Source organism: Lotus japonicus, chromosome 3 (assembly GCF_012489685.1).
Source record: "Lotus japonicus ecotype B-129 chromosome 3, LjGifu_v1.2".
Taxonomy (NCBI): domain Eukaryota; kingdom Viridiplantae; phylum Streptophyta; class Magnoliopsida; order Fabales; family Fabaceae; genus Lotus; species Lotus japonicus.
In genome coordinates this window covers 24,540,117-24,554,836 of record NC_080043.1, presented here as the reverse complement: position 1 = coordinate 24,554,836, position 14,720 = coordinate 24,540,117, and the positions used below count along the sequence as shown (strand labels likewise).

At 34.7% G+C, this 14,720-nt stretch overlaps 1 protein-coding gene across 2 annotated transcripts; it reads right to left on the bottom strand.

The window, feature by feature from the left end:
- Window positions 1-699: 699 nt before the first annotated feature.
- On the bottom strand, window positions 700-7,785 carry LOC130748168 (transcription factor TGA9-like). 2 transcript variants are annotated; one of them, XM_057601332.1, is made up of 13 exons: window positions 7,504-7,785; window positions 7,256-7,400; window positions 7,091-7,179; window positions 6,734-6,810; window positions 6,313-6,525; window positions 5,431-5,475; window positions 5,280-5,339; window positions 5,091-5,174; window positions 4,950-4,995; window positions 3,953-4,224; window positions 2,783-3,004; window positions 1,201-1,343; window positions 700-1,057 (listed from the first exon to the last, which is right to left on the bottom strand). In XM_057601332.1, the coding sequence occupies exons 2-13, from the start codon at window positions 7,363-7,365 to the stop codon at window positions 958-960; spliced, it is 1,461 nt and encodes a 486-aa protein (XP_057457315.1). In that variant the 5' UTR covers window positions 7,366-7,400; window positions 7,504-7,785; the 3' UTR covers window positions 700-957. The 2 variants fall into 2 exon arrangements, with proteins under 2 accessions (XP_057457315.1, XP_057457314.1); XM_057601331.1 differs by having other exon boundaries at window positions 7,509-7,785.
- Window positions 7,786-14,720: the final 6,935 nt, after the last annotated feature.

Sequence of the window (14,720 nt, the reverse complement as noted above, 5' to 3'; positions counted from 1 at the left end):
CTGCCTCCTCCATCGTTGCCCGGGCAAACACTATGCTGTTATTTGCAAACAACATATGCCATGGATAGCAGCGCATAGGAAGAAGAAAAGCTACATGTACCAGGAAAAACAAAAGAAGAAAAAAAAAAATGAACCAGGAAAAACAAAAGAAGGGATAAAAAGTAGAAGCAAAGAAACAAAGGAGAAAACAGAGTTAGGAAGCTGTCGGTGTATTGAGATGGAAACTAATTGGCGTGCCACTTACATGCATGCAATTCTGAGACCGACACACACATGCATGCACTTGACTTGTCTATATTCTTCCATTGTCACCACATACTCAACACAAACAAACAAAAACGGTTTCAAAGGCACCAAATTCATGTAACAAATTAATATCCTATTCGCAACCAATTCATGCAATAAATGAAGAGAAACAACCTCTATTCTTTTCAGCTACAAAAGCCATCCAAATTGTTAAGTAACCACCACCCCAACACAATCTTCTTAATTAATATTCTTTTATCCATTTGTGCTCTCCACACTAAAGAAAACTCCACTTGCAAATGCAATGCAACAACCTCCCTCACTTTCTCTATTCTCCGAATTTGTGCCACCCTTTGGTGTGTTCAAAAGTCATATACATATATGTATAAATATATAATATTATATACAAAAGAAAAAAAAGCAGAAGAGAAAAAAAAAAGATGACATCAATAATTTTAGGGAAACTTTATCTCACATAATGCACCTTTTCATAAACTGTTTTTCATTTCTCTCTCTAGCTAAATTAAAGTAGGAGCTTAATTCCTCATCATCATCATGCGCATAAAACTCGATTTACATTTACAATAGAACATACAGAGACACAAGCGCATGCATGGTATTGAAAAAGATAAATAAATAAATATTTTCTTCTAGCTAGATGCATGACCATTCATTCTAAATCTGTAGCCAACGAAATCCGGTAGTTTTTCTTCAGAAACTGGAGAAATGATGATTCTGAGAAGGTTGAACCACCACCATTTGCATGTTATCTGTGGTTGTTTGGCATGAGTTCTCATCGCTCATCAAGTTGCTGTTTCAATATCCCAAAAGAAAATATTAGTTACAAACCCATTACGATAAAAATATTAGTTACAGACCCATTACGATCCTCTTATGTGAAAACTTCGGACCACATTATAAGATAGATGGGATGTAAGAAATGAATTAACTTACTCTCTTGGTCTTGATGCCCAAAGAGAACTAAGAGCTCGAAGACGTGCATAGTACTCTCCAATCACAAGAAAACACCGTGCTGCTTGACGAACTGTTAGTAATCGACACAACTGGTGAAGAGTCTGTTGTCTCAAATTATCAGCCTTTAATTCACAAACATAAATCATTGTTAGTGTCAATAATCATGCACAAGGTTCTTATTTCTAATGTTATCTATGCATCAAATTTGAAAGTTAATACTCATATGTTTGATGACTTCGTCTACTATAGACTAAGAAAAATATGATTTATAAATTAAAAGAACTCATTCTTGCAAATTAATCTTAACACATGAAATCAATTTCTAACAAGGTCACCGTAGAACAATCATTGTTTGGTAACGCTTTTTTTTTTAACTTTCGATCTGCTTTTGCATATCTTTGTTTATACCATGTTACATATGTAAGCTAAAAAATTGAAATTAATAACATTATTTTTGAATTTATTCTAAAAGAGCAGGTAAAAAAGAATACAAGTACTACCTTATATAAAGTCATGTATACAACCTAATTTTATTCAAGGAGGACAGGTGAAATTTTCGTACACACAACCATATTATATATATTATATGATGTATATATAAATTTATATATGTCTGTGTGTCATTTATGAAGAAAGCTAGCGCTGTAAGCTTATTGAAGTGCCATATAACTATCAATCCCATAAAAATAGTGTAAATCAATGCCTTCCCAAGCCTACTTTTTATAATGTGGTTTCGTTTCAACTGTAAATTTCATTAAGCAACAATTAGTATTTATAATCTAGAAGGTTTAGATTGACAAGCAATACAAGTGTTAGTCTAACATGAAATCATCAGCTAAACAGAAATTGCAACAAACACAAATACACAAGTCGTCACCTGGGGCTTTACGTCAACATCCCCACCAAATCTTGTACTTTTAAAAAGTTGTAATATTTACACCCAAGAAAAATCATCCCACGATTAATTAAGCTAATATAATAAATTAATCAAGTCAATGTTAGCAGGTGTGTTTTTAGATAAGTTTAATTATCATGTATGAAAAAGTTTTATCCAAACATCTAATCAGGATTTACAATTTTTATTAAGAAATAAATTGAATTATAGACTTTGAAGTTTGTGGTTCATTAATTATTTTTGTCAAGAGACAAGAATATACTTATTTAATTAGAATTTTTCTCTCTTCCACTTTTATAATGCATAGAAAGTTAAGAAGAGTAGGTCATGGATAATTTTAAAAAGTTGGTATAGATTGAAAATAAACTTAATGTTATTAATCACATGAACTAAATTTCTTAAAGAGTGTGAATAAGATAGCCACATAGGTACGTCGTAGGGTAATTCCTTGGTGGAAGAAATGATTATTCATAAACTATGTTTTATAACTATTTAATACATGTTATTTTTTAAGAAGTATTTCTACTTAAATCAAATTTTTATTGGAAGACAATAGACAAAGCCATAAATTAAATGTATGCATACCTGAATGATAGTTCATGTAATAAGAGTTAAAAAATATATGAGTTGAATGCAATTTATCTAAAGAAAAAAATGTATGCGTACCTGCCGAACAAATCCTTCGAGATTGGCGAGTTTGCCCATGGCCACCACCATCTGTTGCACACCGTCAACAACAGGTCCTCCGGCAATGGTGTCAACGAGAGACTGTTGAAGCTGGTCAAGGCCTTGAGAAAGAGCCTCCTCCGCTTGCTGTGAAGAGTGGCGCACGCCATACATCCCCATAATCTGCTGCTCCGCCAGTGGCTCCAACTGTTGAATCAACATCTGACCACAAAACAAAAATCACACTTGAAACTGTTAGCTAGCTATGCTACCCTTGAATTAATAATGCCAACTATTAGTCTTAACTGGCAATGGAACAGTAACTCATCACTGCCATTGGATCCTGTTACTATCATAACTATAACAGCACTGCCATTACCAAGAAAGTTATTTGTCTCACTATCCAAGAAAATCACACACTCCTTTTTCATTAAAGAAAAAGAAAGTGACCAGTCCCTTTTAACTTTGTTTTTGTTGTCAAGAAAAGTTTTTTCTTTTAAATTTTATGTAGCATGGACAAAAAGAGTTCACAGGTTAAAAAAAATTCTTTATAAATGAATTTTAATATATATATATATATAACATATTGTAAATAACATACACTAAATATGTAAAACATGGTCTAAGAGGCGGGCAAATTTTTAACATAACCCACAATAGAATCACAATTTTCCCTTGTCCAAGATAAAGTCAGACTCAAAGAACCCCTACAGTTTATTTCATACTAAGCGGACGAGTGAGGACTCAAACTTGCACCTAAGGGTGGAAGTAAGTTAGACGACCTATTAGGGGCTCGCGGCCTAGCCCATCAAAGGTCTGACCTGAGTCGCTTTTAAAAAATCTCAAGTTTATTCTTCTTCCGAAGACTGGGCTAAAGTGATAAAAAAATCTATTTGACTCGATGGATCAGAATAAGCATATTATTATTTTTATTAATAATATAAATATATGAAAATGTAGAAAGACATATTAACTCGTAATTTCTTAACCCATGATCTATTAAACTCCTTACGATGACATTTTCTATTAAATAGACTTTTAATAGGCTAGTAGGTAGATAAAGATCAGGCTAGCTTCAATCGGACTGATCTACCATATTTCCACCCATTGCACCCTGATATATTGATACATTAATTAATGGAATTAGGAAAATAAGATGTGTGCACCCACCGTGATAAGCTCAGAGGGCCTAAAACCACCGATCCAGAGGAAGCAGCGTTCAGCTTGGGAAGTCCACATGCCATTGATAAGGTGGAAAACATCTGATTTAGCAGCCACAATCTTGAGCCTGAAAACCTCATCATAGTGTGAGAGATATCCATCCACCATCACTCTCATATCACTGTCCGATAATGGCGCTTGCAGTCCGTTACGGAGCTCTGCCATGAGACGGTTGTCGTCTTCTAACCACCGTGCATATTCCATATCAAACATTGCAGCTCCTGCAACAACAACACCATTGTTAAATTAATTATGTGTTACTATTGGTTTATAATAAATAAACTATAGTATGTGCCATATGTGGTAGGTTCTAATTTGTATGCTTTTATAAAGGTTTTGTCTTCATGTTTTATAGTATAATAATGCATTGCATATTGTGGCCAGGAATGAAACAGACCCTGAGACCCAGCACCATTTTAATTCCTTATGAATGGATTAATCATAATATATAATGCGTTTCCTTTTCATAACAAAGTGCATAATAATTAGTTTTTATTTTATTTGCTGTTAACTTTTCCAGAAACTCTATTATTTTACCATAAGTGAGAAAGTTCAGTATCATGATGGAATAATTCTCTGAAAAGCCAAACAATATAAAGTAAACTTTTTATAGTTTATATATTTTAGAAAGTTAGTACTTTCAAAGATAAATAAACATTTTGGCAAAATCAAATTCAAACATTGGCATATTGGATTTCTAATTCAAGCACAAGATTTTATTTTTTTCAAGCACAAGATTCAAAGACTTCTCTACCCTAAAAAAAGAAAACTTCACTAGATTTTAAATGGGCTCTCAAAATCAAATTTTGACTTCTATTAGGTACTTTGAACATTTAGATTCATTGGAAAAAAGTAAATAATGATAAATAACTAAATATCAGTAAATTGTTTCACTTTGATCACTAGCATTTGAAAACTAAACCAGCAAAAAGGACACTAAACTCACCAGGGCTTATATTGCCTCCAACACCACCCCAATCCATGAAGAATCCCTATCCAATTAACATCACAAAAAAAAAATCACTAACAGTTAAAAATAAATATAAACACAACTATATTATAAAATACTAGTATATGACTAGAGAACCTGAGAGCGTGCTTGAGTTCTTTGAAGGTCTTGCTCCAGTTGAGTAAGCTTCAATCTACTTGATTCTAGCTGCTGCACATAAGCCTGTAACATACACAGAAGGAAAAAATGCATTAAATTTCACAGCTTTTCTTTCACTTTTTTCCACTTTCTGCTAGAATCCATTGAACTTGTACAACAATAACACACCTTTTTCCTTAAACGGCTTTTCCTTGCAGCTTCTCTGTTTTGAGCTAAACGTCTCAATGTCTGAGGCCAGTAAAAAAAAATCCAATCTTAGCCATGAAAGAACACATAACAAAAAAATGTTACAACTTGGAATTTGGAACTATATTAAAACCTTTGCATCAAGTGGTTTATCAGATGTGGAACCAGCTCCCTTTCTCTGCAACAGAAGACACCAAAACTTTTTATTTAAATGATGATTTCAGAAGGAAAAGGAAAGAAATTTAAAAGATAAGGATAAAAGGATAAATGTTGATGGGTTGAAATCAAAATGGACTAAGCAAAACAGAAAAAAATTGTATTAATAAGAGTAACATTTTAGCATCTAAGCAAATGAGGGAGGGAAAAAAAGAAAATTGTTAAAACTAGCTTATATAAGGTTCTGTGCTTTCAATCCAAAATTGAGTGATGGCATGATTACAGTGCTTGTGGAATTTCTGGGAATCATTTCAGAATGCTGAAGAAGCATGCCATCATCAACATGATATGGGTAGCAAAAGGCATCATCATCTGCCATTGTGGTTTTGGTTAAGAAGAACTTGGAACACTTGAAAACCAAATTTGACTTGGGGAGAGAAAACACAAGGCTTGGCTAAATTGAGCGAAGTGGGTGTGGTGGGTCAATTTAATGAGAAGAAGAGTTTGATAACTGATAAGTACTGAAAAGATTCTCCATTTGTTTTTTTGTTTTGTACTACTTTGTACACATGTCCCTCTCTTAATTTTTATCTTCTCTATCATGGTTTCATGTCAGAAAATCGTTCAGGAATCAGGAAACTCTGTTCTTTTGATTTTCTGAAAGCGGTTGGGATCTGTGTTTGTTCTTTTGTGACAAGAGAGAAGAAAGAGGGAAGGGGAAGATAGAAGGGACAGATCATAACAGTAGTAAATAGCATTAAAGAGGGTAGCTTTCCCTGGTTTTGGGGATATGGAAAGTAAGAAGAACTGAGAGATTAACAGTGAAAAAATTAGTGAAATAAAAGGATTGAAACTTTACTTGATTCTGTGATTTGGCTGCTGATTGATTTTGTGATGAAGAGCCTGTTCTTGGTGCTTCATCACTTGCCATAATCTCCTGTTGAAGATGCTGATGCTGATCAAAAGCTTGTTGATTTTCTGATGAAGATGCCTTTTTGCTCACAGGAGATTCTGGATCAAATGGACTTGAAAGAGCTGAATCAGTGCTTTCCCCTCCTGACTTTGAACCTCCCTATATTTGGAAAAAGAGACACACAAAATTCTGGTATTCTGGTATTTGAATATTTGTACATGCTAAAAATCAACTCACAAGAAATATTTGGTGTTTTAAAACTTAGGATTTGAATGATGAAAAAAAGGGTTAGATTTATTTGAACTTTATGATAATCATGGGCATGTACAAATAGATGGTCAAACAAGGACAATTAAGAGACTAGTACTCTTGGGGTTTGGTTGATTCTCATTGGCCATGAAGGGAACATTTCCAGTGTAGCAGCAGGTTTGCCTGTGAAAAAAGCTGCAAAGAATCACAAAAGAAAAATTTGAGAGAGGATCAAAGACTTTGATCATTACCAAAATAAAGACATGAAGATTTTCAATTATATAATGAATCACATGGCAGAGGAAGCTAATCATCAGGTTTCTAAGATTGTAACCCCACACCATCCAAGCCTATTGTCTCAGAATCATTATGGTATTGGAAATGGTAATTCCCCTTTTTTCCTCTCTGCTTTTAGAAAGAGTTGGTTATGCTTATCTACTGTCAGGAAACAAAAGAGATAGAAAAGGAAACATACATGCTTTGGCTTCATCATTTCTACTATTAACTCCTTGCAGAGCAATTGCTTCTTCCAACTCTCCAAAATCAAAACTAGATCCTTGATTGCTAAAAAACAAAAGTTTAAATTAAATAAATCAATCATACTAGTAAAATGATTTGACATAAGAACCATTCTTGTTACATTAAGCTTGATGAAGAAGTATCAATCCTGTGAAGAACTCCATAAGGGACATGGTGACTTGAAGGGCCTGACTCAGACAAACCAAGTTCTCCAATTCTGTGACTCGCCATGCAAGGGTTTTTTTAGACAATTCTCATGTTCCAAACTGAAAGATTTAGCATTTAATTCAACTTATATGAATAAAACATATGCATTTTACCAAGATTGAAGAATATGTACATGATAATAATGATGTTGTATGTGTTCACCTTACCTCAATTTCTTTGGAAAATTCTAAGGATAAATAGATGGAATCCTATATCATAGAGCAGGGAAAGATCAAAGCTTTCTTGTCAAAGTGATGATATCTAAAGTTGTAAGTTGTCACAGCAAGAGGGTCAGGTCTTTTTCTCAGATATGATCCTCTTTTTCTTTGAAACTTTTTATCCTTTTTCTCCTTCTCTATGAAGAAACCTGATTGATTAGTCTGCACCACTGTCCCTAGTTGAATTTTTTTTTTCGGATTAAGAAACTAATTCTGCGGTGCCCAAAATCTTGTATCAGGCTCTATTTGGACTTGTGGGGCTTGAAAGGTTGCTGAAATAAAAAATAAAAAAATTGAATAAATACAAGAAAAAAAATTAATGAAATTGGACAGGTGGGGTCTTTTGCAGGAACCCACTAGAATCACTGACTCCTACTCCACTTCTCTCTCTCTTCTAACCGCCTGTGTTTTCTTATTGGTTCTCTTGTGGGTCTGCTCAGGGCTGTATGTACTTAAAACAGCAAATTATAACTCATGTGTTTTCAGCTTGTGATCAACTTGTGTTTTCTTTCTCATTCAAGTTGGCAAAAATAAAATATGGTTTCTTGATTCTTAATAGATCAAGGAGAAGATGTATTTCATGCATTGGATACACGATGAAAAATTACACTAATATTAAAATTATGGTGAATAATCACAAAAATTAAAGCAATTTTTGTCTATCAACTATAATTTTGCTTGGTCATAGTTTTTCATCCTGTATTAGAACACACACTTTATTATTTCCAACAACTAAGCCTATATTTGGATGTTTGTTGACATAAATAAATGAACCTTAGAGGGTTCCAAGTCTGGGATGTTTGAGGTTGGAAGTCATGCTGGGTATTAGATACAACTAAGAAGGAGACTCATGAATCTACAGACAATTGTTTTATCGAGTGGGCGAGGATACACTTGCATTTGTAGTTGGGACTTTGAGTGACGCACTCGTTCATTGATTTGAGAACTACTAACTTGCGATGGGACGTAGTGGATGAGAACACATCAAGTTATGCCCTTAATCGAGGCTTTTGACTACTTGGAGGAAATCAGTTTGTGGTGGGCACAATCGGTTGAGGTAGACACAAGTAGTTAGCTATGTGATGCAATCGATCGCGGTGGACACGAGAAGTCAGCTAAGGGATGCAATCGATTGCGGTGGACACGAATAGTCAGCTAAGGGATGCAATCGGTCGTAGTCGACACAAGAAGTCAGCTAAGAGATGCAATCGGTCGTAGTAAAGTCGTGCACCACGCTAGTAGTTTGTGCTCGAGCTTTAAGTGGCATTGTTCGCGTGTATACCAAGAAAATGGGTGGGGCCCAAGTAATCATAGAAAGTTTCTTTTGCTGGATACCGTAACAATCGAATGCACCGAACATGATTTTTACATGAAAACCAAATATGCACTAAGTTAGTATTTAGATATTGTTTAACATCGATGTAAATGAATATTTACATTCATTTTGAAGGAAAAAAGTAAATAAAACAGTTCTCGTGGATTATGATGAAAGTCTATTCATATTATACTCAACCAGCCTACAAACACAAGGGGAAATTAAATGTTAAATGAATTATTTACACATGAAAAGAATAACTTATTAGGCCATTACCATTTCAACCAAAACATTAGAAAAACAGTGCACAAAGCATAACATTGTTGTGTATTAAATCCAAATTCTGAGATGGATTTGTTTGGTAAGTTATGCCTTTTGTTCATGGGTCAACATCTTCTCCCTGTCATCACCTAAACCATGCCACGTTAAGATTCCTTTCTACTTACAGAAATCTGTTTGCAATATGGTACACAGGGTAATCATGAATTAGCAGGAACTTGATTTCATTTTAGTACATTAAATTCATCATTTAAATGTTGCAAGTATTTGACTATTTTTATCTAACTCAAACTTTATAGTAAGCTTAACCGCAAATCTCTCAAAGTTCAAACTAACCTAGAGAGAAGTGCTACGACATAGACTGGTGGTATAAATAATTTCCAAAATTTCAAAAAAGTCTATGTTATAACTTATAAATTTTTGGACCAACATTATTTGGACCAACATTATTGAACATATGTATAAATATGCAATATATCTATGAAGGAGACTTTTAGGTAATGGACCCACGATCAATATCATAAAGAAGTAAAAGAAATATTATATGTTGTGCTCATCTAACACCCGTTGCAGATAGATAATATGCCTCCTACCAATTATTCCTTCATGATGCCAATGATTGGTCTTTAAAAATAAAGTGGTTTGGCTCAAAATTTAAGTGCTTTAATATGTGTTTTTGAGTATGTACATAGATATATAGTATAGTTTTGTTCCCAGCATAGCTTACAGCATCTCCATGTGGGAGTGTTTTTGAAAGACAATAGATCATTCCATGAATCTGTCACTCCCTTGAGCCGTAATTCTTTGAGGTTCTCTCTGTTTCCCTGTCTGGAAAGGTGATTGGTCTGGATCAAATCCTCCTAAAATTAATTATTCTTTTGTTGACTCACACGTTCAGCTATTATGTTAAGTCATTAGTCATTACTTGTCGGCTAATTAAGCACTAAAGAGTCTCATAGCTAGACCATTTTGCATCTTTAATTTGGTCTAAATTTGCATCGAGAGTAACGTTGAGCAGTTGTAATTTGTAATCATAGCCTTTCATTCATTAATCCGTATATAGTGAGTGAATTCTAGCCATCATTACCGAGATATTATTAACATATGCAGATTGTCTGACCATCACAACCTACAGAGTATTAAATAAAAAGTTATGTTTTTTCTTTTTGAAACTATAAAAAAAACATTAGGAGCGTATAATTTGTAAGTATACATTTTTTGACGGTTTATGTTGCAGTTTGAATTAATCATTAGAATGTTATGACATTTAGTTAGACTATCTCTACAATTACAATGTCTTTAATTTCTATTATGTTCGGGTTCTAGCACCCTGATACTAACTTTGAATGTAAATTTTTGGCTTATTAAAAAAAGTTTTACTCTTAAATACATTGCAGATTGTAACGTGTAAAAACTCCCTCAAAGTGTTGATCGATCTTGTGTTTGTGAACCTCATATGTAATAGAATCATTGTCATTTTTAGATACCCTAGTGGTAAAGATGAAAGACATACACACCTTAAAACTCTTATATTTTCTCTTTTTTCCCATCAATTTTTTTTTATTTCCATCCTTTTCATCTCATTTTAAATTGGGTGTGGGCAGAACATTATTTTTGTCCAATATAGGTGAACGGCCATTTGCAGATCAAGCAGCAGAGATGTCATGTATTAGAGTTAACACTGCATTAACAATACATATATAGTGAGAAAAACCAAGCCCATCAATGATTGGTAGTGGACCCAGGAGGCCAGAGGGTTAATAGAATTTTGAATTGAACAGCCCAATTATTGGTGGGAATGTGACAATTTCAGTCACCCCAATTGTATATGAGTTTAATTTTGATGCACCGACGGTGTAAAGTTTTTTTTACACCGTCAACCAATCAGATTTTAAGGATGTGACATGTCAATTAAAGAAATTAAATGAAAAGAGAGATTTTCTCACATCCTTGAAATTTTCTAATTTGATTTCAAGGATGTGACACTTATGAGCATTTAGTTTGCCTACGCTATAAGAAAAGCTAGTGTTGATTAACGTCAATTGATTTTAAAAACCAACGCTACAGACAATTTAGTGTCAGGCTGTAGCTTAGCAATGTGTAACGCCCAGACTTTTAGGGGTCACCATAGTAAAATAAATATGCAATGTTTTCCAAAAGGATTTATAATCATGAGTATATTTTTTTTTTCTTCAAAGTGTTTTCTAAAACATGTCATGCATACTCCCAACTACAAATAGACTTACATCAAGCCTTGAACAAGGCAAGTACTCGAAGGTAAATCCGAAAGCATCCAACCTACAAAACCTAACCAATAGAAACAACTCAGCAGAGAATCTATTATGCACTGACACCATAAATCCGACATACTCCCTACGATCTCCAAATTGGGGAACCATAGGAAAGCTAGCAAATATAAATTCAAATATAAATCGGAACCTACCCGGAAACTCAAATATAAATTCCTAAAAATCATTAGGTAAGCTTAAACCAATAACAGTAAGCTCTCTAACCCAAGGCTCGAGCCTTAAACCCGACTTTACTCTTCAAGTCTTTCACTAATCTTCAAGTCCTCATCTCCGACTCGTACAAAGGTCAAGCTTCATCGAGGGTTCTCCATCGCCTAATAACGTTAAGCGCCCAAACAACAAGTATCAAATAGAAAGGGTTAACTCCATACAATTACCACGTATAAAAGAGAAAAACATGCTATTAAAGTTAGGTGCATAACATGGCACATAAGCTAGCAACTTAATTTCAGATAGATGACGACATATATCCAACATCATAAAATCAAATCAGATATCAACAACACAGGTTTAATCAGATATCAACAACATAATAACATAGATTTAAATCAGATCACAACAACCTCAACAATATAACATTAAATCAGATATCAACAACCTCAACAATATAACATCAAATCAGATGACAATAACATCAACAATATAGAATAAAATAAGATATCAATAAAACCAATATAAGTGTCATGTAGTACAACTATGTGTTACTACCAAGACAGGTCAAATCAAAAGCGTCTCGCAAGACGGGACAGTCACCTGGTACGAAAATCATTGATATGTCACTTAATATGCCACGAAGGCCCCACAATATGCCACACATGCCCTACAATATGCCGCACAAGCCCCACAATATGCCACACAGGCCCCACAATATAATCCAATAACACATATGCACAAATATCAACACATCATATAGCTACTTAGAACATACTTAATATGTGATCCGGCCCAACATCAACCACAACAACAATCAAAACATCCACAATTCTCAATCCAATAATCAAGACAGAGTATCAACAATAACCAATGGCTGAAGCCCCAGAAAATGGAGACGCACGTCTCTATTGTTTAACAATGGCCGAAGCCTCAGAAAACATTTGGCACAAGCCTCAGAAACAATCAACATAAGCAAGTATACAACACATCAAAACATGCCAACATTTTAATCCGTTGCCAATCAAATTAAACATCTTCATCTCAAACGCATGCAGTGCGGATAAATCATGCAAGACTCAAAAGACGCTTCTAATACTGAGTTACCCTAACCTTTTATTCTCCTTCCCAGCTCGATATCACAGTCTGATCCAAAGTCAAACTCCCGAACTCTGCAAGTTCCCCGGTGCGTCTTCCTCCCTTGTGAAACCTCACAGCTTGTTCCAAACCTCTTTCCTCAGCTCGACTCGTTACAAACCTTAAGAAAAATATCATTTCTTAGTCACTAAGAAACAATACAATCCAATAACACTAAATAAAACCGAAAGAAGCTTTCGAAGCTTCAGAGTTCGACATCTAGGCGCGAATGGACATCAGGACCTCTGTTTGCTAAAACGCGCATAACTCGAGCTACAGAACTCGGAATGACATGAAACCAAAGCCAAAATTTAAACAACTGAGAGAGCTACGCCATAACTCAGGCCATACAAACCCAAAAATTATTTTTGGACATGGTACAGATCCAACAGGTTTCGGTCACTACCAAAAATAGGGTTTCCCAAACTTTTTCTTCGATCTAATAAAATTCCTAGGCAATCTCAGATGATATCTAGGGCAGGGAAACTCTCAAAAAAATTTAAGAACTTAAACTGTGAATTGGTATTTTGGTCAAGATTTAATGACTAAAAACTCAAAGTCGATATTTTTCGAAACAGATTTTGAATAACGATAAACAAAGCCTTTAGTAACAAATAATCTCAAAGGCACTAAGCAAGATTAAGAATTTTTGAATCAAAAAGCAAAGTCTGAGTGAAAATGGGTTTCGGGCTCAGAAATTCAGATCTACGGCGACTCGGTGAAAATCCGAGCGCACCGACAATGATTATAACATGTTGGGTTAGTGGGGAAGATATTTGGAAAAAAAATTGAAGCTATCAGAAATTTTGACATTTTCCTCCAAACTTTGAGCACAGAAAGACATGAGAAAACTCAACAGAAAGAAGAAACAGAAGTAAGATTAAGCATCTTTGCCTCTGCACCTACGTGTAGCTTCCTGAATCAGGTCGATCGGGCAAGAATGGAAAAAGCTCTGCTCCTCTCTCTTTCTCTCTCTAGCTTTCAGCCATGAAGGGGAAGAATGAGAGAAAATCTCATTCTTTTTCCCTTTTTATAGTTGAGGGGAAAATCCGAAAAATCGAGATTTCGCGGTTCTGGTCGTTTTGGTACTTTCATATACTGATAAAAATTGAGTATTCGACGACGGAATGTCGAAACTCAAACCGAGGCTCATTTAATTGAAGAAAACGTCTCAAAGACGGTGTGGGTCGATTTACGCCGAAAAACTACTTTTTGCAGTCGACGTCTGATGAAGAAACTTACTTCTGGAAAAATATCACAAACGTCGAAAGGTATGAGGTTTCGCGGATGGAAACTTTGTTAGAAGCTCCGAATAGAAAAACTCTTCATTCAGGCTCTTAATTAAAGTCCCCGAGAAGTTAAAGTCTTGCTTCGGCGGACTTCCGGGAAGCAAAACCTAACGTGCGTACAATCTAGGGTTTAGTATCGGAATACAGGTCGTGGGAAAATTACTCGGAGGTTATTATTCCCCCTTCAATTCTAAAATTCTCTTAAACGGAGCTCTAGGAGTGGATATAGCCTTTTTCGGACACTCTCGACCTTAGTCGGGTGCGAATATGACTCGTGCTATCAATCAAAATGACTATAGTGTCATCCTTGAACTTAGTTATCATATAAATAATATTCATGACTCGCAATAAGGTTCGAGTCAGAAGAATAAGATAGAATATAAACACTCAATCATTTAATATAACGAAAATAGATAAATAATCTAGTTATTTATTTCGGGGTCTTACACAATGAGTTAGGATCTCTCCAATTATTGTACCATTCAACCAGTATAAAACAATAAATTTTGATGTTTTAAACTAACCATTCCTTTTTCATTGAAAAATCTCAGCCATAGTTTTAGAAATCAATGGTTGCAAGACTAATGCAGGGAGCTAGAGAGAGGTCTTGGTTGGAGAGGATCCATATTCACTTAGCGATCGATGGTGTTGGAGGGGACGTTAAAAGTCTCGAAAATAATAT